The sequence below is a fragment of the Pestalotiopsis fici genome (assembly GCF_000516985.1).
Source record: "Pestalotiopsis fici W106-1 unplaced genomic scaffold PFICI_Scf_5, whole genome shotgun sequence".
In the NCBI taxonomy this organism is placed as follows: domain Eukaryota; kingdom Fungi; phylum Ascomycota; class Sordariomycetes; order Amphisphaeriales; family Sporocadaceae; genus Pestalotiopsis; species Pestalotiopsis fici.
This window is the reverse complement of record NW_006917095.1, coordinates 967087-985976: the sequence shown is the minus strand read 5'-3', so window position 1 is coordinate 985976 and position 18890 is coordinate 967087. Positions and strand designations below refer to the sequence as shown.

The window sequence follows — 18890 nt, the reverse complement described above, 5'->3', positions numbered from 1 at the left end:
GGCCCACTCGTAAAAGATTGAGGTCTTGATTGCGTTTTTGTGTTCATAAAAGCTGTTGCATCAGGAGTATGAGTTATTGGACCTTTGTCCTAACAACCCGTGCCTTTGGGGATAAGCCCACGAGGAGTCAGTAATCTTTGGATGACACAACAGCCTGGGTGACTTTGCAGCGCCAAGTCTGGACCGACTGAATATTGCTGTAAAACGATTGACCATTAAGACATTCAGACATCCAGACCACCAAAAGTAGCTTTATTAGACTCGTGAGGTCAATCTCAACCATGAATGCCAGTGGTGCAAAAGTGGGACTGGGTACAGACGATTGGTTGCAAAGCCTCCGAGTCGGTATAAAAGTATCCCCACAAAAGACATCCCTGCTAAAGGTGTCCTGCGATACCGTGACCACAACCAATGGTTTCATACTCCGAACGGGACGACACGTTTACATAGAAAAATCGAAACCCCCCTGTCGGTTATGGCGATCGGTTCACTATCTCCAATTAGGCCAAACACTCTCATTGGAGACAGCGGAAGACAACTCATAACGAATGAACGGACTCAACGTACCTTACATCTAGCTGTCAATCAACAAGAGAGACATATCATGATGTCTACTAGACTGAATTGATGTACCGTAGCATGCCATTTGTAAAGAGAATGGTATTTAAAACCGCCCGGGCACTTCTCTAAGGTTAGCCACTTTGCCCTCTTCCACAAATCCACCATCTGCAATGGTTTATGTTTCTAAGCTTTCTTTGCTTTAAATGCTTTATGCTGCTACCGGCCACGAAGCTAGTAAAGATTGCTTTGGGCTATTAATCCACATATATGATATCCTCATTTTCCAGTTGTCTTGTAGCTGCTACTGCGGCTTGGCCAGATCCGTGAGTGGCAGTGGCATCATGGGCATTATTAGCTCAAAAATATTAGCCGGAAATGTGGCTATCTTAGTCGTCGAGCATATATAAATTTCAGTCGCTCATGAGCTATAGTCTATGGATAAGCCTTTGGATCTAGGATGGTGCTAGTCAACACACATTATCTCCGACCAGGCGAGGTCACTTGTGGACGAAAAAAACTTTTACAAAAGCACTTGATAATATATACAGAAGAATAGACAAAGAGATGTAATATGTGCACGATGGTATTTGGCAAGGGAACTGAATGTGGAAACATTGTTATGATTTGAAGCGAGAAATTGATCACTCGAATCGGGAAATGGTCTACAGAATGCTTTGCGACTATAAAAAGGCATGCCAGTGATGAGTGCTGTGACTCGCTGCACAGCATTTTGGTTCTGTCCGTAAACCATCGAAAGCTCACCGTAAGACGAGAGGAAGGAATCCTACTGCGCATTAATGCTTATCGACCGCGTTATTCTTCTGCGCCACAAAATAATATCAAAATGTAAATATCTGGCTTATCTAAGGGAATTTGCTTTACTAGGCAACATATGCTACCACAGTTACACTGGATCAAAATGGATATTTCTTGAGCCAAGTAAATGCTTCAACGCTTTTAGCACATATACCCAATCCTTTGATAAGCGAAACGCAAGGTCCCCTTTATAGACGCTCACTGAAACATTATTTCATCACAAGAGATGATCAATGAGCTCCCTTGGTATCGTAGAAAGGAATCATGATACACTCAATCTTGGATGCCATCTTGACCTCAACGGCAGTCATGGTATGCCCGTCGAACCTTGAAATCGGATGGTCTGGTACTGCCACCAAGCGATTACCATCCGAAGTTGTTTCGTCAAGATAAGACTTGAGACGCTGTTGGCGAAGAGATTTTTTGTGGGTAGCGGTTTTGCGGTTGGAAGGTTGCGGGTTGGCAACGCCTTGGGAGTTTCTGAGAACGACATGTGTTAGTCGATCTACAAAGTGACGACCGAGAAAGAAGCAAGAAGTACCCAGCTACAGCAGACGACATACTTATTCCCCTCCTTATTGTGGAAAACGGAACAAGATTGAGCTTTGCGAAGACAATGAGTCGAAGGCAAGTACGGTTAGATCAGAGGACTCTTACAGAATGGGAGATATTTGATATAATAAAGAAGCACAACGAGGACGAACCACCATATAGATGAGAGGCTATTAGAAATTTGGACAGAAATATGAGTAACTAGCCTTGGGAAAAGGCCATACTTATAAGTGTCCATAATCGTACCCAGCGCAGCAGGGCGGGCCTTTCTGGCGAACCAGATGAGTGTCTCTTTGGGACATTTTGGAAAACGAGATAAAGGAAATATCTTGTATATTGCCGGAGGGTATAAAAATGGGTTCCAGTCTTGAGAACTAAAAAGGCAATGATGGATCGGGCTCAAGGCAATACATGAAAGCATTGTAATTTGTAGATTGAGGCCCATTATCTCATTATCTACGTGATCGTCGACCAGGGTATTCCGGCCGACGGACTTAAAAGCATGTAGTGCGGCGAAAAAATGGAGTTCGGGTATTGACCGAGCGTTGTGACTGGTTGTAGTACTTGCCGTTGAACCAACTAGGTATGCAACCACCAGACAGCCTGGTGGGTCGAGTTTCTCGTCAAGGGGCAGCCAAGTGGCGGCGGGCGCGTTACTTGCAGGGACAGCAGGAACAGCAGGGACAAGCCTCGATGCAGCTCAGCTAAAGCACCCCTGTCAACAACCGAAAAGACTCAGCATACATTCCTGACATTACCTCGGGTTCCATCGGATGTCCCGGACATAACTCACGGCCGGCCTTGCGTAAAGCCAGTCCACTCTTCTTTCCTACTTAGACCGTCCCGTAGTGCCTTTTACCATAGAACGGGCTTGGACCACGCAGGAGAGGTGATGATACCAAGCATTTGCGACCGACCATGCTTTTTCAGTGGCAATGTACGCAGGCAAGCGGGAGTCACGAGATATGCATCGGCCAGAGCATTGCCCTTCTAGAGTGCTCGCACATGCTCGGAAAGTGAAGGTCGGTGGATTGATTGGTGGATCCATCAAATCATATGCAGGTAGCAGAGATACTGGAGCAGAGATTGCTGGTCAGGGTATTGAACGACTGTCGAGGAGTGCGACTTATTTACACGAGTAATCTTCGACATCCAGTCTCCAAAGCAAATGATCGTGCACCGCATTTAGGAGAGATCGAGCGAAAGAAAAAGCCTCGATCTATATATGTTCATTCCAAGGCAATATAAGCACCAGAGCAACAAGGCAACTCGCTCTACAAGTAGAGTATGTCTCACAAAACGACAAGATATACAGCCGATTAGATACAATAAATCCACAAGCGTCGCAGGTATAACATGTATTCGGAATATAAGCGGCAGCAAAAATATATGATATTTGAGCTTAGATGGATTTCAAAAGCAAGACGAAAGCCCGGGCTAGTATCTGCTAGATTATATGAAAAGAAATTTCATTGAGTAAGAGCAATATTATAATCATACTTTTGCTGGGAATCTCGTCAATGACCACAAAGTTGGTTCGCAGTGATAAGAGGAAAGTACAAATGAATGTAAATCGCCCTTAGACCACCGACCCAACCGAGAAAAAAAAACACGAAAAGACGACACACGAGGTGTAGATGATTAAACCTGAATGAGTGAGAAAGAAAGCTGGTAGTGAAGCAATGTTGAGAATCATCGCGGCACTACTCGAGACCCGAAAGGTCTTACTTTGAAAATGCTATATAACGGCCAACACTGTGGACATCGACTGCTGCTAGTGTTTTGTAAAAGGCTGCATGATGTTTTCTATCTTTGTCGCCATCTTGGCCTTGGCTGTGGCGACGAGCTCTTTGCTAGAGCCCTGGTGGTCTTGTACTAACACCAAGCGATTTCCATCTGCAGTCGGTTCCTGGAGATACGAATCCAGGCGTTGTTGGCGAAGAAGATCTTTTTCAGCTTCAGACTTGATCTTTGATGGCTGTGCATTTGGACAAACAGTGTGATTCCTTCCCTTTGTTAGTGTTTTCTGAGCAAGACGATCGATAGGAGAGCAAGCGATACCCGGTAGTGGCAGTAGTGGACGGCATATTCATTGAGGTTGGTTTGACTGGCAACAAGAGAGAACAGAAAACGTAAAGGCAGGAGCAAGCTACAGGAATAATTCGACGTCCAGAAACGTCCAACACCCTGCAACAAGCGCACGAAAGAATGAGTAGAATCAAAAGAGAAGATAGAAAAGGCGATTGGGAGGGAGTAATGCTCTTTATATTCAAAAGTTTGTTGTACCCTGCGTGGAACAGCAACCCGTGTGGCAAGGCAGCTAAGTTCATCGATGATGAGGAAAAGGAAAAGGAAGGCGACCATATTTCGTGCATGCTACTTCAGGGTACATGGAATGCCGGACATGCGGAAGCCAAAAGGTTGGTAAAAGTAAATATTTAATGTATCCTTGGTAGTCATTACAAAAAGAGATAGAGTGAGAGAGAAATCGATATTGGAGAGTTGAGATTACTTAGCCTTGTTGGCACAAGAAAACACAGATAATACTGCTTGCTCCATACATGTTGTTGCATGGACCCTGGCAAGTTAGGCGGCGTGGTGCTCCGCCAATAGAGGCGTAATGCAAGCCCACAGTTGGTCAGGTCAGCTCTGCTTCGGGCCGCCGAAGCATTATACAGAGCGCCGGTCGCATCAAAGGCCGAGGGCCCTGAGCTAAGCTGAGCAAAAAGCAAGGGGACAGGGGACAAGGCAGCGTGGAAGAAATCGCTAATCCTGGCCGGTATAGCGGCCCATTGACCAATCGATGGACTGGAGCTTGGCGACACATGCCCGAACAAGACACACGGCCACCCTCTGCCGATGCATCATGTCACACCCCTACGACCGCACACTGCGTCCGCGCGGTAGCCTGACTTTGTAGTCCAGCCAGGTTAGGAGAAAGACATTTGGGTGTAGTCAGTTGAATGACCAGTTTTTATCGACCTATCTCCGAATCATGGGAATGTTTTTCGTCGCTCTGCAGCCCGCCCACCTAAAGTCTTCCAACACCAAGACCCACCGATACCCAGGGTTTTGCTCGGCAGAAAGACGCACCAGAACAGCGTGCAATATGTTTGGAGTCCTGTAAGCAGTCCCATACCCAACCACCAGCAATAAGCCCCTGATGAAGTCGAGCGTGTTGGCCGTATGGATCCGAAAGCTTTTATCGCACGACAAGATACCACAATAGGCAATAGATGATATTGGATGATAGCACATTAATTAATGGCAACCTGCAAGTTAGGGCTACAGACAACAAGGAACTTTAGACCGATATATGGCCTATATCTTTATGATGACAGAAAATATGATTGACGCTGATCATGATGAGTAATTCTACCATAGTGAGGGAAACCGCCTATGCTACCGCCTTGCACAAGTTACCCGAGTAGGTACCAGTTCTATTGTGGCTCCCAATACATCGACGGGGCCCCGTTGATTTAATATCGATGGACCCGTCGATATTATGTAAGCGTTATTTTATAGCGCTCTACAGCGCTCTACAGCGCTCTACAGCGTTCTGCTACTTTTTACAGCGCTTTATAGCGTTGTGCATAGCAGCGATAGGAATTTGTGCCTTAATCATAGGCTTTGGCGTTTCCTTTTTAATGGCCATAGATAATGGCCATAAATAATAACCACAAATAATGGTTACAAAATGGTTATAATGCGAAAAGGAAAAGAATCGTAATACGCAAATTGTTATAGCAGATACTATATGGCACCGTCCCAATCCCGTGGGTATATAGGTCCCAGTTTGTGATCGTTTCCCAACGATTGCGAGTATGCTTTTTAGCCATTATCGTATAGTGGTAGCAGTATGCCCTGACACAGAACGCTGTAGAGCGCTATAGAGCGCTATAAAATAACGCTTATATAATATCGACGGGTCCGTCGATATTAAATCAACGGGGCCCCGTCGATGTATTGGGAGCCTTCTATTGTACCTAGATTAGGTAAAGTGGTTCGCCGAGAATATGTCACTTTAAGCTTACATCTTGGATGCGGATAGACACTAGGTTAGCTGCTATGGGCAACCGCAGAGGGGTGTAGATAGTGAGCACGTGTCCTTTCCGGACTTGTCCTGCCCGACCAACACCAGGAACCTCATCTTGGCTCGGCATAATTCTAATTACCTAGCGTTCGGAGTTTACTTGCAAGCCAATGAAATTAGGTAATGCTCGGTATAATCAACCTCATCAATTGTCACATGTATCATCTATACATTAGTCCTCAGCATGTCAATAATGAGTGCCACTCTGGCCTCATATCGTGCTTGGGTTTGTGGACGGCTGTTCTGACTCTCGTTTGTTTCATGTGCGTCCTTGGAATACTCCATCATTCAAGTTGGCTCAGAACGGAGAATGACTGCATCTGTTTAGTCTGCACCTTGTGTTTGCCCATCAAGCTTTCGTCAGATCCAGTCATCCTTCTTAGCGTCAAACTTGCCCTCGCCCCGTATATGATAGATTGAGGATACTACAGTCACCTGGAGACCTGGTCTGTCATCATAAATGTCCATCTCGATGCCCCAGTGCGAGCTGTTTGCGACTCTACCGAGTACAGCCATTGAAGCCCGTAATTGGCCCTTTTTGGCAGTTCTACCCCCAATAAGCAGGAAAATCATGGAAGGGGTAATTAAGAACTTGCTAATCTGACAAAAAAAAAAAGCTGGCGTTCCAGAAATGCTGTTCTTTCTCCCGAAATTCTGGCAGGCGTAAAATTAGGTTCGTTTGGGTGGTAGAAAAATGATAGAGCTTCTTGTGGAAACTTTGCCATGGAGACCACGATTAATTGAAGACTCAAACCATCCATTTGTAATCTCGAATAACATTACCAGATATCAATAAATGACGATGCTCATAGGATATCTACGATCTACGAGACATGGGAAAGTTCAATGTCCAGCCCACAGGCAGAGTACATGATGGTATGAAAGACTTGGCAGATTTTCCACTGGATCCATTCACCAAAAGAATCCTCGAGAATGACGTCTATCGAAGAGTGAGCATCTCAGTAGCAGATCATCGTATGCGAGGAGAAGCTGAAAAGCATGCTAACAAGCTTGAATCAGGCATTACAAAGCAACTTTGCGTAACAATGAACCAGCAAGTTCCCGAATAATATCCACATGAATCTTATTGACCAATGGCGTCAATACACGAATGATTCTCAAAAACTCTAATCGCGTATCTTGTGGTCGTGGAGCAGCAAGACGCAGCATATAACACAACCTCAGGTATGCCACGAACCAATGAAAACCCTGTCCCAACCAAATAAATCTGCCATGATTATGCAATCGGCCGAAGACGCTGCACGCTACCGTTGCAAAGGCACTCGGGCGCTTCCAGCGCTCTTCTTCGGGGCGGACACTGTTGCGCTGCGGGAAGCCGAAGAGTCGTCGTGTCGACCGGAGCCCACAGGCCGTCCGCTTCGCTTAGAAAGAAGCGGACTCGCCATGGTTTTCGAGACGTGGGACGCCGGGTAGTTACATGACGCTTGTCGCAAACAGAGCATTTGCATGGTCCGAAAAGAGGAACTTGCGTGAAAGCGTTATGCTGATCTTCTGCTTTGTGACGATTGCGGTCGCATGATTTTTACTTTTCACGTCACCGTGCCAAGTTTGCACCAAATTCTTCCACCCCCTTGACTTTTGAGGGTTTGAGACGATTGACAGCAGTAAAGAGTAGGTGCGTTTCAATTATTACCCAGGCGGGAGGTCGAATTCGCCATGCAATGCTTCACGTTTGCAAACTAGAATACGAGAATGAGATACCAGATTGAGTCCATCACATAATAATACTTCCATTAGAATGGAATAAATAAATAAGACAACCAAGAAATTAAGAAATCCATCCCAAATGTATCGTACAAGAACGTGACTAGGTCGTACAATATGTTACAGCTTCACAAACTCCCCACAAATCGCATCCTTCCGTGCCCAATTTTCAACAAGAACATGGCAGCTTGGCCAGAAAGCAGCGTCGTATGCCATTGCGTGCTATTTCTTGAACAGACGGTCCATGATGCCGTCTAGGTGCGCCGTCATGTTTTGCTCGGCCTGTTGAGGAGAGGTTGTACTTGAAGTGCCGGAAGACACAATAGCGCCAGTAGTAGCCGACGAGTGATAGAAGGAATTCACGCGCTCGGACGACAAGTCGGAGGAACTGCCACTGGACATGCTAGAATAGGCATGGGCTGGCTTGGAAGGGCATTGGCTGGAGAATGGAATTAATTGACGATTATTCGCAAAGAAATTGTTGCGATACGTTGGGTGTTGATTTTACTTACCCCGAGAATAGAGAGTCGGTGGAAGACATGGTGATTTGTTGGATGAGTGAGTTGGTGAATACAACTCAAAGTGTTTGAGAGCGTAGAGAAATAAAAAGATTGTGAGAACAAACGTTTGAATGAGTAAAGGGAGCTTGCTTGCAAGAGTCCTGTCGATAGAGTCTCTCAAGTCAAGGCACGGTGCCTTCTATAATAAATATATAGTCTCGGTTTGTGTTACCCGACTCGAGAACATTGCAGTGGACGCAAGTGCCCGGCCGGCAGCCAACGTGTGCAGAAGCACATGCAACATGGGGTTCAACACCCTCATGGGCTTCGGTGAGGCTATCATTGTCTCTGTCGCTGCATTTGCAATCATGTCTTGTGTGTATAAAATAGTTTCTTACCATGAAACAAGGGAAAGAGCTCTCTCGAATGCAGTCATATGTAGGTACGTACAGCCAAATGCGACGACGAGCTATTTGGGGGCCACAGCCCCATCAGAACACCCGCACGAACGGGTCAGAGTGCATGCCGGCCAGCACTGGGTGTTTACCAGGGCCCTTTGGGTGTTCCCGCACTCTGTCTTCAGGGGGGTTATGCGTCGAAAAGGACGGTGCAGTTGAGTGTCTACCTTATTGGTCGCCACGCCATCCGTTGATAACGACATTGCGGGGCCCATCCGCAAAGGATCGCAGACGTGGGGAACGTGGAAGCATCTCTACAGGCCGCATCTATGGGCCGCTCCTACGCCGGTAGCTCACTTGGGCAGAGCCTCATCAGGAACCAGCCGTCAATGACTCGTGGTTGCATATTTCTGTTTCAATTTTTCTGTTCCCCCCTTGGCGCCGTTGGGGCTGAGCACAGTTCGTTGCGTGGGTTGAAGAAATCTGCTGTCAGCAACCTGCATAGACGCCGCAGCCGCGTCAAGAGGCCAATCACTGGCAATGGCCCTCGCGTATTTCAAATAAATCGTGCATGCAATTCCCCAAATATCCATACCTTTTCTCGGTTCAGAGTGAACCATGGCTTACGTACGCGACATAGCCCCAATTTTTCTGGCCTTTTGTGAGGCTCGATAGACGCCATAACGGTTACATTTTCTTCCACTTGTGGTGGGCTTACTCAAAATGGGTGTAGGGCTCTCCATTCCAAGTACTCAGTCTGTCGTGGAACGCCCAAAATGGACAGGTGTCGGTGGCAGTGCGCTGACATTTTGTCTCCTGCATTCGGTGCTGGTTCCAAGGCTCTGGTCGGTACCACGCACGTGGAACCAAGAACGTGAGTCGTGCATGGAACGACGGCCGAATGCGAGATGCCATGCTGATGGACAGGGACGGGGTATAATTGTGCCGTGGGAAGTGCAGCACTCTCTGTAAGCATGGAGAGGTTCAGCTCAGCACTGCGTTGCTGATCAAGCATTGTAACAAGTCATGTAGCCGTAATTAGCGTGTGACCCAGATGCAACGCAACGCAACGCTGAGAAGCCGTCGGCACGATGCTGACTGTCGGGACCGAAAAAAAAGCATAAAAGAAATCTGACCACCGGAGCCGGATGAAAAAAGAGATTTCCCGTGGACAATTCTTATCGATCCAATGTGTCTCAATCACATTGAAAACAATTGTGGCGAGAATGCTTTTTGGACCCGTGTCTTTATCGTATTACTCGAATCTATTCAGAGACTGACCCCCAAGAGGCACCGTTATCACATGTTCTGCGCAGCTGATTGTCAACAGCCTTTGAAGAATGCCAGGAGCATGAGTGTAATCGTCTGGGACCAGACCCTCTGCCCAACACAGAAGGTTTTGAACCACGGTTTTGTGGTCCATATTTAGTACGCAATTTCTTTAGACTTGACCGCGTGCTCTGTGTTGTTTATATTTGAAGTGCCCCTGTCTGGCCATTGAACAACAGTCTAACATTTGCTAGAAATGGAAATGAGTAAACAAAGAAAGCCCTGAAAGCTATTCACATAAAGCGATGCCGGGCCAGGGTTCTTTAAAGGTGAAATAATCGTGTAGAGACGATAGATGAAGTAGGCGAGATACATTGATTGTAAATCTTGGACTGTCATTAGAAGAATATGAGAAGAAGAAAGAGAAGGAAGAAGAGAGTTGGGATAAATAAATAGTGGAAGGGGGAAGCTACATGACGGCAATTTGTGTGATCTAAACAGTATCTTTTCAACAAAAATACACGTTATGAAGAATCTTATGCGCAGAATCGAGGCGGTACTTGGGCTCTGGAGACTGACTGTACGGCAACAGCTCCGCGACCCACACAATAGCGCTCTATTCGAAATATATAATATTATATATCAATGTGATATGTACATGGATAGAGCTCAGATAGTTTACATGACAATTGATTACACTTCAAGATGCTATGTGTTTGAAACTGGCTCCAATACACAATCATGTACACACCCAGAGTTGCTATTCATTGTTGTTTCAAGCTCAGATTTAGTCCAAAATGGTATAGTTGGACGACAAGAGACGGCAGTTCTTGGGCAGCCCAATTGGAGGCGCAGTACCACCTTCATTGGCAATGTAACTGTAGTTGTATGTCGGGCTCAGCATCTGGATTTGCCCAACGGTAGAGCCATACTCGTCGGCAAGGTCCTTGTACACGCCAGAGGAAAAGGAGTAGGGCTCAATCTCGCAGGTGCTCGGGTAGCACATGGGAATCTTGATGAATTTGCCGGCGGGAATAGTCTCGTTGGCGCTGTACTGGGCGCCACCACCACCGGGGCAGATGCCATTGGTGCAAGTGGTGTTGGTGTTGCAGCCGTTGCCGCCGCACTGGACGGCGTCAAGGGTCATGTTGAGGCGCCCGGCAATCTTCCAGAGGGTGTCGCCGTTGAGGGTGTAGTACAGCCGTGGGCCTCCGATCAGGCAGTCATTGGTGCCAGGTCCGTCAATGACACACGTGGTCCAGTCTGGGTCGCAGACCTCACCCGGAATGATGATGGTCTGACCGACATTAGGGACTACGGACACATCAACCACTTTTATGATTACATCAAGGTCAGCCGCTAGATATTCTTGTGCACATGTTATGGAATAAGGACGGAGACGAACTCAGGTTGGCACGGCCAATGTCACAGACACCACGGTTGAACTTGACAGCCATCTCATAGACAGTCTGATTGGCAATGTCATTGACATAATTGAAGCTTGTCGTGTTGAGAGAAGTCGGATCGCAGTCTGCATTGACTACGGTCGCACATGTCAGTGCGGCCGCTGCCACAGTGGCGAGGATTGAAGGTCTTCCGTGCATTGTTGTTAAAGAGCTGGACGTGAAACGAGAGTAATGGTACGAAACGGAAGCAAGTGAGTGAATTCGACGGCAAGTCTGGTCAAGGTTTCCATCAACTATAATGCGTCAAAGTGGTATACTTATACTCGGCTGCTCAACTGATTGTCCAGTCAAATAGTTTCCGCTGTTACTGGCTGCCGTACTACTTGCTAGTTTGGGTATTACCCTGTTCCACAATAAGGAAATGAATAGTAATGCTTACCCCAAAAAAACAAATACCGTGCGTGTTCCTCTAGCTGTGGGGAAGACGGCATCGATCTGCAAAGAGTAACGCAAGCGTTGTGGAGTGGCCAAGGCGAGCGATCCTTGGCCAAGTCAACATTGGTGAAAGCTTGGCCGGTTTAAGCTTTTGATTGATGGGTTTGCCAGCGGCAAGGATCTAGATTCGACGGGAATATACAACATGTGCCATTCTGGACCGGGGCCCCCGACTACCCGAACCCGAGCACCAAGCAACCGCCGCGACTTGTGAGTCCGTGTGATATAGGCAGCTCGTTCGGACATACGAGCTCGCCACATATTCGGATGCGTAATTAGACTATTCGCGGCTTAATCAATCTCAGGCATGATGCGACAGATGCCAGAATTAGGCCGGCAATCTCGAAATGAGCTTTTCATGACAACAAGGAGAAGCTATCGACCTACCCAGCTAGTAGGTAGGAGGTTGGCTTTGCCCTTTTGTGAGTCAGCCAATCAGTCGAACCACAAAAGGACATCTACCGCCTCTAGAAAATCTTTTGCTTTGGATAACCGTCAAACATTTTTGCTATTAGCCGGTCTCTCATCTCCTGGCTTGGCCTTTGTGTGTCACATTCACTCATTATTATTGAGAGTCAGTATGCAAGCTTTCAAGAACCTAGTCTGGCTAGGGGTGGCCAGTGTAAGCCAAGCAAGTTGCTTGGGCCATGCTGGCAGGGCACCAAACACAAATGCAACGTTGGGGACATTCCTACACAACCGCATCAGTCCCAACTATTCTGAACTCTACATAGCAGATGCAAACGGCGCCAATGAGAAGCTTCTGCTCGGCTCCAACACTGTCTTTGACTTTCGAGCCAACTGGTCTCCGGACGGAAATCATGTCACGTTCACGTCGGAGCGGAGGGGCGATGGCCAGTCGGATGTCTACCGTGTAGGTATAAACGGCTCAAGCACGGCTTCATCACCAGAGCTGCTTGTGGCATCGGAAGGTGTTGACGACTCTGCCGCGATTTCCCCCGATGGCAAGATGCTGGCATTCGCGACGAGTCGGTTCAACCAGACCAGCCAAATCATGCTCATGGTGATGGAGACGGGCGACCTCAAGAACCTCACCCTCATTGATGGAATCGCGGGTGCTGCCAATCCCACGCAGCCCAACGGATATTTCAAGCCCGCCTGGTCTCCCGACGGTGAATGGATCGTCTTTACATCGGACCGCAACACCCCTTGGCGAGGTCATAGCGACGGTGCTGGGTGGGAACATGTGCAAGAACTTTCCATTTACGTTGCTCGTCCCAATGGAACCGATTTCCGTCTCGTTTCGTCGCGCGCAAACTATACCCAGGGCTCACCCAGGTTCTCTCCCGATGGCAAACGTCTAGTGTTTTACGAGATTCTGACCGAGGATACCTACGACGCCCGCCTTCAACCCTCGTTGCTATACGGCACGGTCCTGAACTCTAGCATCGTCTCGGTTGACTTTGCCACCGGAACAGATCGCATTGTTCACGCATCTGGTACTGGAGTCAGGATCAGCCCTTCATATGTGACTGACGATGTGAGTCGAGTCCCAAGTAAATCTAAGATGTTCAAAACTGACATGATATTACCAGGTCATGGGCTACGTTTTGAAAGAGGCGGATAGTAACGGCATTTATTATGCTTCCATATCCGGCACAAACTATACCCAGTACCAGACCATCCCAATGAATACAATGACGCCTGCGCTCCGATCGCCAGCATGGTCTCCAGACGGCAAATACATTATATACGAGAAACAAGGCCCTTCTGGAGGCAGCACTTCGACCTCGAAAGAGCAACATGCGGAACTGTACAGTTTTGACCAAGATTGGGATTACCGGTTCACCGACGTCTTTCCCATGGGGGCAAGATCTGGCTGCCCCATGATGGTCATGTCGCAGCAAATGGAGGGGCCCGCGATTAATAACTTGATTCGGTTGAACATGGATGGTGACGACCAGGTTACCTTGTACGAGCCGACTGAAGATACCATTAATCCTGCTATCTCATCGGGATACAACGCGCGTGCCTATCAGGGCAACTGGGGACCGAATGATACAAACATCACCTTTGGCTTTGGTGCTTATTTTGTCGGTCGCCAAAGCCTGCCCGGATTTATCTACAGCATTGGCGCAGATGGATCAGACTTGACGCTTCTCGCGGGCAACAATATTAGCAACTATGGTTTTCCATCCTTTAGCCACGATGGTTCCAAGGTTGTCTTTCGTACGTGGCCCGGCACTGCAGACAATGGCACCACGGTGGGCACCACAGGACTAGCCATTGTTGATGTAGCCACACGGAAAGTGACGCAACTCACCACGGAATGGGACAACCTGCCGGCTTTTTCTCCCGACGGCAGCAAGATCTTGTTTACGCGTCGCACCAATTTGGCCAACATTGGCGACAACTACGACATCTTCACCATGAGTCCAGACGGCACAGACTTGACCCAGGTCACGGACTCAGTGGCCAGCGATGCCCACGCTGTCTGGACTCATGATGGTCGCATTGCCTATAGCACCGCCATGTTTGGTTTTCAACAAGAGGCGCCGCTATATGACGATTCCATGCAGCCGTACGCCATCATCATGGTCATGGACGCGGATGGCAGCAACAAGACGCCATTGACCAATAGTTTATGGGAAGATGCCATGCCCATGTTTGCCCCAGCCCATACATTGGCTTCGACTTGTTGAACCTAGCATATCCGGTAGAAAATAGACAAGTCCACATTTAGAACCCCATTGTGATCTGAGAGTACCACTGTTTTATGCTTTAATGCCACCAACACCATGAGATGAGGAGGCTGTGTAGTCTAGTCTGCTTGCAAGCACCCTTTTGTGACTCTTGCTTCTAATAAAAAAAAATGTGAAAAGGTGCGACAAAGTAGCATAAACTACCAACACAGACAGGTTGAGGCGAGTAAGAAGCTCTTAAATTTCCGAAAACAGTCTAGTGCATCCGGCTCTTCAAGGATACAGTTTAAGCTCTTAAATTTCCGAAAAGGGTTTGGTCAGCACTGGAGATAGTTGCTCAAGTTTCCGATCGACTTTCAGACTGGGGCCGCTTCTGGCATCCAGGCCTTATTCAAAGAAATCCACAACGACGGGTACGTGGTACTTTGTACGTATGCATTTTATCAGATCCTGTTTCCCATGTTCGGCCGACAATCGAGCTCGGAGATTAGGGGATGCTGTCCAAGACGTTGAGAAAAATCTTTGTCAGCTAAACGAGCCAGAGTGGATCTTGCCATGGCTCGCCAAGTGGGTTCATCGGACGGTTTTATCTAATCAATCGCATCCGTCTTACAGATCTGACGATTTTCCAGAACATTTTCAGCTCCAGGCTCTTGGCCTGAACTCTGCTCGCAAGTGCTAAGGAAAAGAACTGGAGATGCCGAGGCCGATTATGGAGGTTCGCAAGATCAAGTCGGCCGAAGATGCGGGCAATAGATAAAAGTCGTTGGTATATGATCATGGACTGCGCTTCGTGCATTTGGTCGAGCGACAGGATCCAAAAGCAGTCGAGGCGAAATGGCGACCCCGGTCAATAACAGTGCAGAGATGGCAGCGGCCGCGGAGAAATCGCAACACGACATTGACGATGCCGAATTCAATTCGCCAGCTTCCTCGGCGGCCTCACTGAATGAGAAGCCGCCGCCGCCCTGGACCTGGAAGCTGGTCGCAGTCATTCTCGTGACTCTGGTTCGGTTCGGCGGGTCCTGGAGTTCCGGCATCACGGGCGCCATGAAGACGACCCTCAAGAAGCAGCTCAAGATCAACAACACCCAGTATGCGTTGCTCGAGGCGAGCGAGGATTTCATGACTACAGTCTTGATCCTCGCCAGCGGCCTCTTGACCGACCGCCTCGGAGGTGCCGGTGCGCTCTTTACGGCAACATTATTTACTCGATTGGCGCCATCCTCGTGGCAGCAGCTGCGCAGATCCGGTCCTTTAACTTTATGATCGGAGGCCGAGTTATTCTGGCCATTGGCGACATTTCGACGCAGATTGCCCAGTACCAAGTGTTTTCAGCATAGTTTGCGCCCAACAACGGCTTTGCTTCCACTTTGGGCCTAGAACTCATGGTTGCCAAGCTCGGGGCCTTTACCGGAACGAGTACCGCCAACATCATTGCCGTGGTAAGTCATCTATCGTGTATAGGTTGGTATGAAACAGCACTGATGACTCGATAGAACACGGGTGACTTTGCCTGGGTATTCTGGGTAGCAGTCTTTATCAACTTTTTCACCAACATCTGTTCAGCAGTCTTTTTCTGGTTCAACAAAAAGTCTAGCAAGAAATTCGGACACAGTGTTGATCCCGTCACCGGAGAAAAGTTGATCAAAAAGGGCAAGAAATTGGATATTCACAAGGTCCTCGAGGTACCATGGGTCTTTTGGGTCTTGATGCTCTACTCGTTATGCTATACTTCGACTGCAGTCGTCTTTAGCGGAAATGCAACCGAACTTGCCGAGCAGAGGTTCGACATTGACTCTGTCACTGCTGGATGGTATACTGCCCTGGTTCGCTATGCTGGCTTCTTTATTGTGCCATTTATCGGCATTCTCATTGACTTTATCGGTTAGAGGATCAGTCTATGTATGTCCAAACCTGCCTTTTATGCTTTCATTCCAAGCTAACGAACCTCGTTCAGTGGTTGCCTCTAGTCTGGGCATCTTCATCTCCATGGCGTTGGTAAACTGGGCCCCAACCGTCAGCGGCACAGCAGCGGCATTTGGCGTCTATGCCGTGCTGACATCGTACAACCCCACTGTGCTCATTGATGGAATGCGCGCTTCATTGTGGCAGCAGAGCACCTTTGGTACTGCATACTCTTTGAAGATTATGATGAACAACTCGTATGTATAGTCTGCCGTGTCTAGACCAATCATTTGCTCACAAGTAATAAATAGCATCAATATCGTGGTTCGCATCGTCGCTGGTGTCATCCAGGATGCGGACAACAACTCGTACGATCGTGTTGTCGTCTTGTATGTCGCCATGGCCGCCTTGTCTGTCGTGGTCTCGTGTGTCATAATATTCCTGGCATGGCGCTCGCCAGATCTCCGTCATCTGCAATGGACCAGGAAACAGCGCATGGATCAAGCTGTAATGCTGGCCAATCGCAAGGAACGATTCCTTGGTGAAAAGGCGACTCGCAACGCCTTGATCTCCAAAGTGTGCTTCTGTTTGTTGATGGTTCTTCTCTTGGGAGGCTGGGCCTCGTACATCTGGGGTGCCATTACCGGACACAACAGTTGAATATGAACTAGACACCAAGAATTATAGATTGACTTATACTCACGTTAATTAGAGTTGCAGGGATTTGGGCAAGCGGTGGCACAGCCTCAATGCTGTGTTATGAGTCACGCTCGAGTCTTACTTGGAGCATCGTGCATTCAGATCTCCCACAACGATATATAAATCACATTATACGCGCTGCTCAGTCAATTTTCTTTTCTTCTAGTCAATTGTTTTCACAATGGCCGCGCCACTCATTTGGATCAACGGCTACCCGGGCACTGGCAAACTCACCGTCGCTACGGCACTCAAAAAATTGAACAAGTCGATTGTTCTCATTGATAACCATCAATTAATTGACCCTGTCGAGGCGGAATATTCTCGAAGTCACCCAGAGTATCAACGACAACGCCAGATTAGACGAAAAGAGGCCTTTATACAGCACGTTTCCTCACCCGATTCGCTTTCCCAGACAGTTGTTTTCACTGGTACGAGCATATTGGCGTCAGGTATCCCTGATGCTGTGGGCACCCTGGGCTGACTTGCTGCAATAGATTTCCAAACTACTAACAAGCAAGGTGAAAGTGTGGCAAAAGAGTATCAACAAGCGGCATTGGAAGCAGCGCGACCATTTCTTCCAATCTACATGACTTGCGACGAGCAAGAAAACATCAAGCGAGTATGCAGCAAGGAGAGGGTCGACAGCGACACTACAAAGCTCACCGATCGCCATCTACTCCAGACCTTTCGTTCCAGTACTGCAATATACCGATTTCAAGACTGCGTCGGCTTGAGCATTGATGTCACTGACATCTCTTCCGAGGAGGCAGCTTCGCAAATTGCAGAACATATCGCACAATGTGGAGCCGATCCTCTTAGTGAAAAGGAACGCTAGAGTGTTGGGAACTATCTCGCGGAGTGAAGAATCGAAGCCCACTATCAAGAGCCTCTTTTGTGGCAGTAGCCAATGAACGCGGATGACTTTTCAATTGCGGCCCGTTTGTCATCAGCCGACCGTCTAGTCTATTATAGGACCTCCATTCAAAGCAATAGTTACAAGGCACAAAGTGGATGGGGGCAGGTTCAACTTTGTTTCAATATTCGTAACAAGCATGAATACGACAAACATCACCAGTTGTTCTTGATATAAACACGCGTTTTGATAGCGTCTCGAATCTTTACACGATGCACCAGAGATTCTGGGACATATGCCAGCTCTCTTTGGTGGAGAAGCTCCGACGTGCACCGGCATGAAACTCAGGCTCACCCTGTTTTGTAAGCACAAAGTACCTAGTGGTCACTCGGGGTAATGGTATTGGGACATTTACACACGTCAGCAATACTTGCAGGAGTTATCACAATTGTTTGAAACTTCCGACACGAGTAGCTCCTTGGACTCTTGAAACTAATTGGACGAGAACTAAAGCTGAAGATGGTTTTTTGATTGCAAAGAGGCCAAACTCTCATAACAGATGACAATCGATGCGAAGGACTGAAATGATAGACTCCTGATCAACACGGGCACCTGCACATTTCGTGCTGTCATTGGGCAGATGACAGAATGTGGTCTCGGCAAGTGTAATTATTACAGACGTCACCATGTTGATACTTTAGAATTATTTAAAAAGTCTTGCGAATATCGAAGCAGTAGGCCAAGACCATCCCACTCGGCCAGAACTCCGACTTCACCGAAGCATGTGAGGAAATCACAGCACTTGATTACTCGACACCTGATTAACATTCAGCCTGTGCCTTCCTAAATCCATTGGCCGCAGGTGCCTACTAGTCCGGGTAACAGGATGGGATACCGTATCTAGAGGTAGGTGCTATGCGTAGGCACCTACGTTACCTAGGTACATAGTTTA

At 47.8% G+C, this 18890-nt stretch overlaps 5 protein-coding genes across 5 annotated transcripts; 3 read left to right on the top strand and 2 right to left on the bottom strand.

The window, feature by feature from the left end:
- Window positions 1–7969: 7969 nt before the first annotated feature.
- On the bottom strand, window positions 7970–8288 carry PFICI_07620 (uncharacterized protein; the record flags this gene model as incomplete). The annotated part of the gene is made up of 2 exons (XM_007836201.1): window positions 7970–8186; window positions 8260–8288. The coding sequence occupies 2 exons, from the start codon at window positions 8286–8288 to the stop codon at window positions 7970–7972; spliced, it is 246 nt and encodes an 81-aa protein (XP_007834392.1).
- A 2413-nt stretch (window positions 8289–10701) lies between these two features.
- PFICI_07619 (uncharacterized protein) lies at window positions 10702–11518 on the bottom strand (the record flags this gene model as incomplete). Its single annotated transcript, XM_007836200.1, has 2 exons — window positions 10702–11246; window positions 11320–11518. 2 exons carry the CDS (start codon window positions 11516–11518, stop codon window positions 10702–10704), a joined length of 744 nt encoding a protein of 247 aa, XP_007834391.1.
- Window positions 11519–12395: 877 nt separating this feature from the next.
- Window positions 12396–14478, top strand: PFICI_07618 (uncharacterized protein; the record flags this gene model as incomplete). Its single annotated transcript, XM_007836199.1, has 2 exons — window positions 12396–13316; window positions 13372–14478. 2 exons carry the CDS (start codon window positions 12396–12398, stop codon window positions 14476–14478), a joined length of 2028 nt encoding a protein of 675 aa, XP_007834390.1.
- An 837-nt stretch (window positions 14479–15315) lies between these two features.
- On the top strand, window positions 15316–17046 carry PFICI_07617 (uncharacterized protein; the record flags this gene model as incomplete). Its single annotated transcript, XM_007836198.1, has 5 exons — window positions 15316–15661; window positions 15862–15923; window positions 15978–16365; window positions 16421–16643; window positions 16698–17046. The coding sequence occupies 5 exons, from the start codon at window positions 15316–15318 to the stop codon at window positions 17044–17046; spliced, it is 1368 nt and encodes a 455-aa protein (XP_007834389.1).
- Window positions 17047–17266: 220 nt separating this feature from the next.
- Window positions 17267–17920, top strand: PFICI_07616 (uncharacterized protein; the record flags this gene model as incomplete). The annotated part of the gene is made up of 2 exons (XM_007836197.1): window positions 17267–17513; window positions 17580–17920. The coding sequence occupies 2 exons, from the start codon at window positions 17267–17269 to the stop codon at window positions 17918–17920; spliced, it is 588 nt and encodes a 195-aa protein (XP_007834388.1).
- Window positions 17921–18890: the final 970 nt, after the last annotated feature.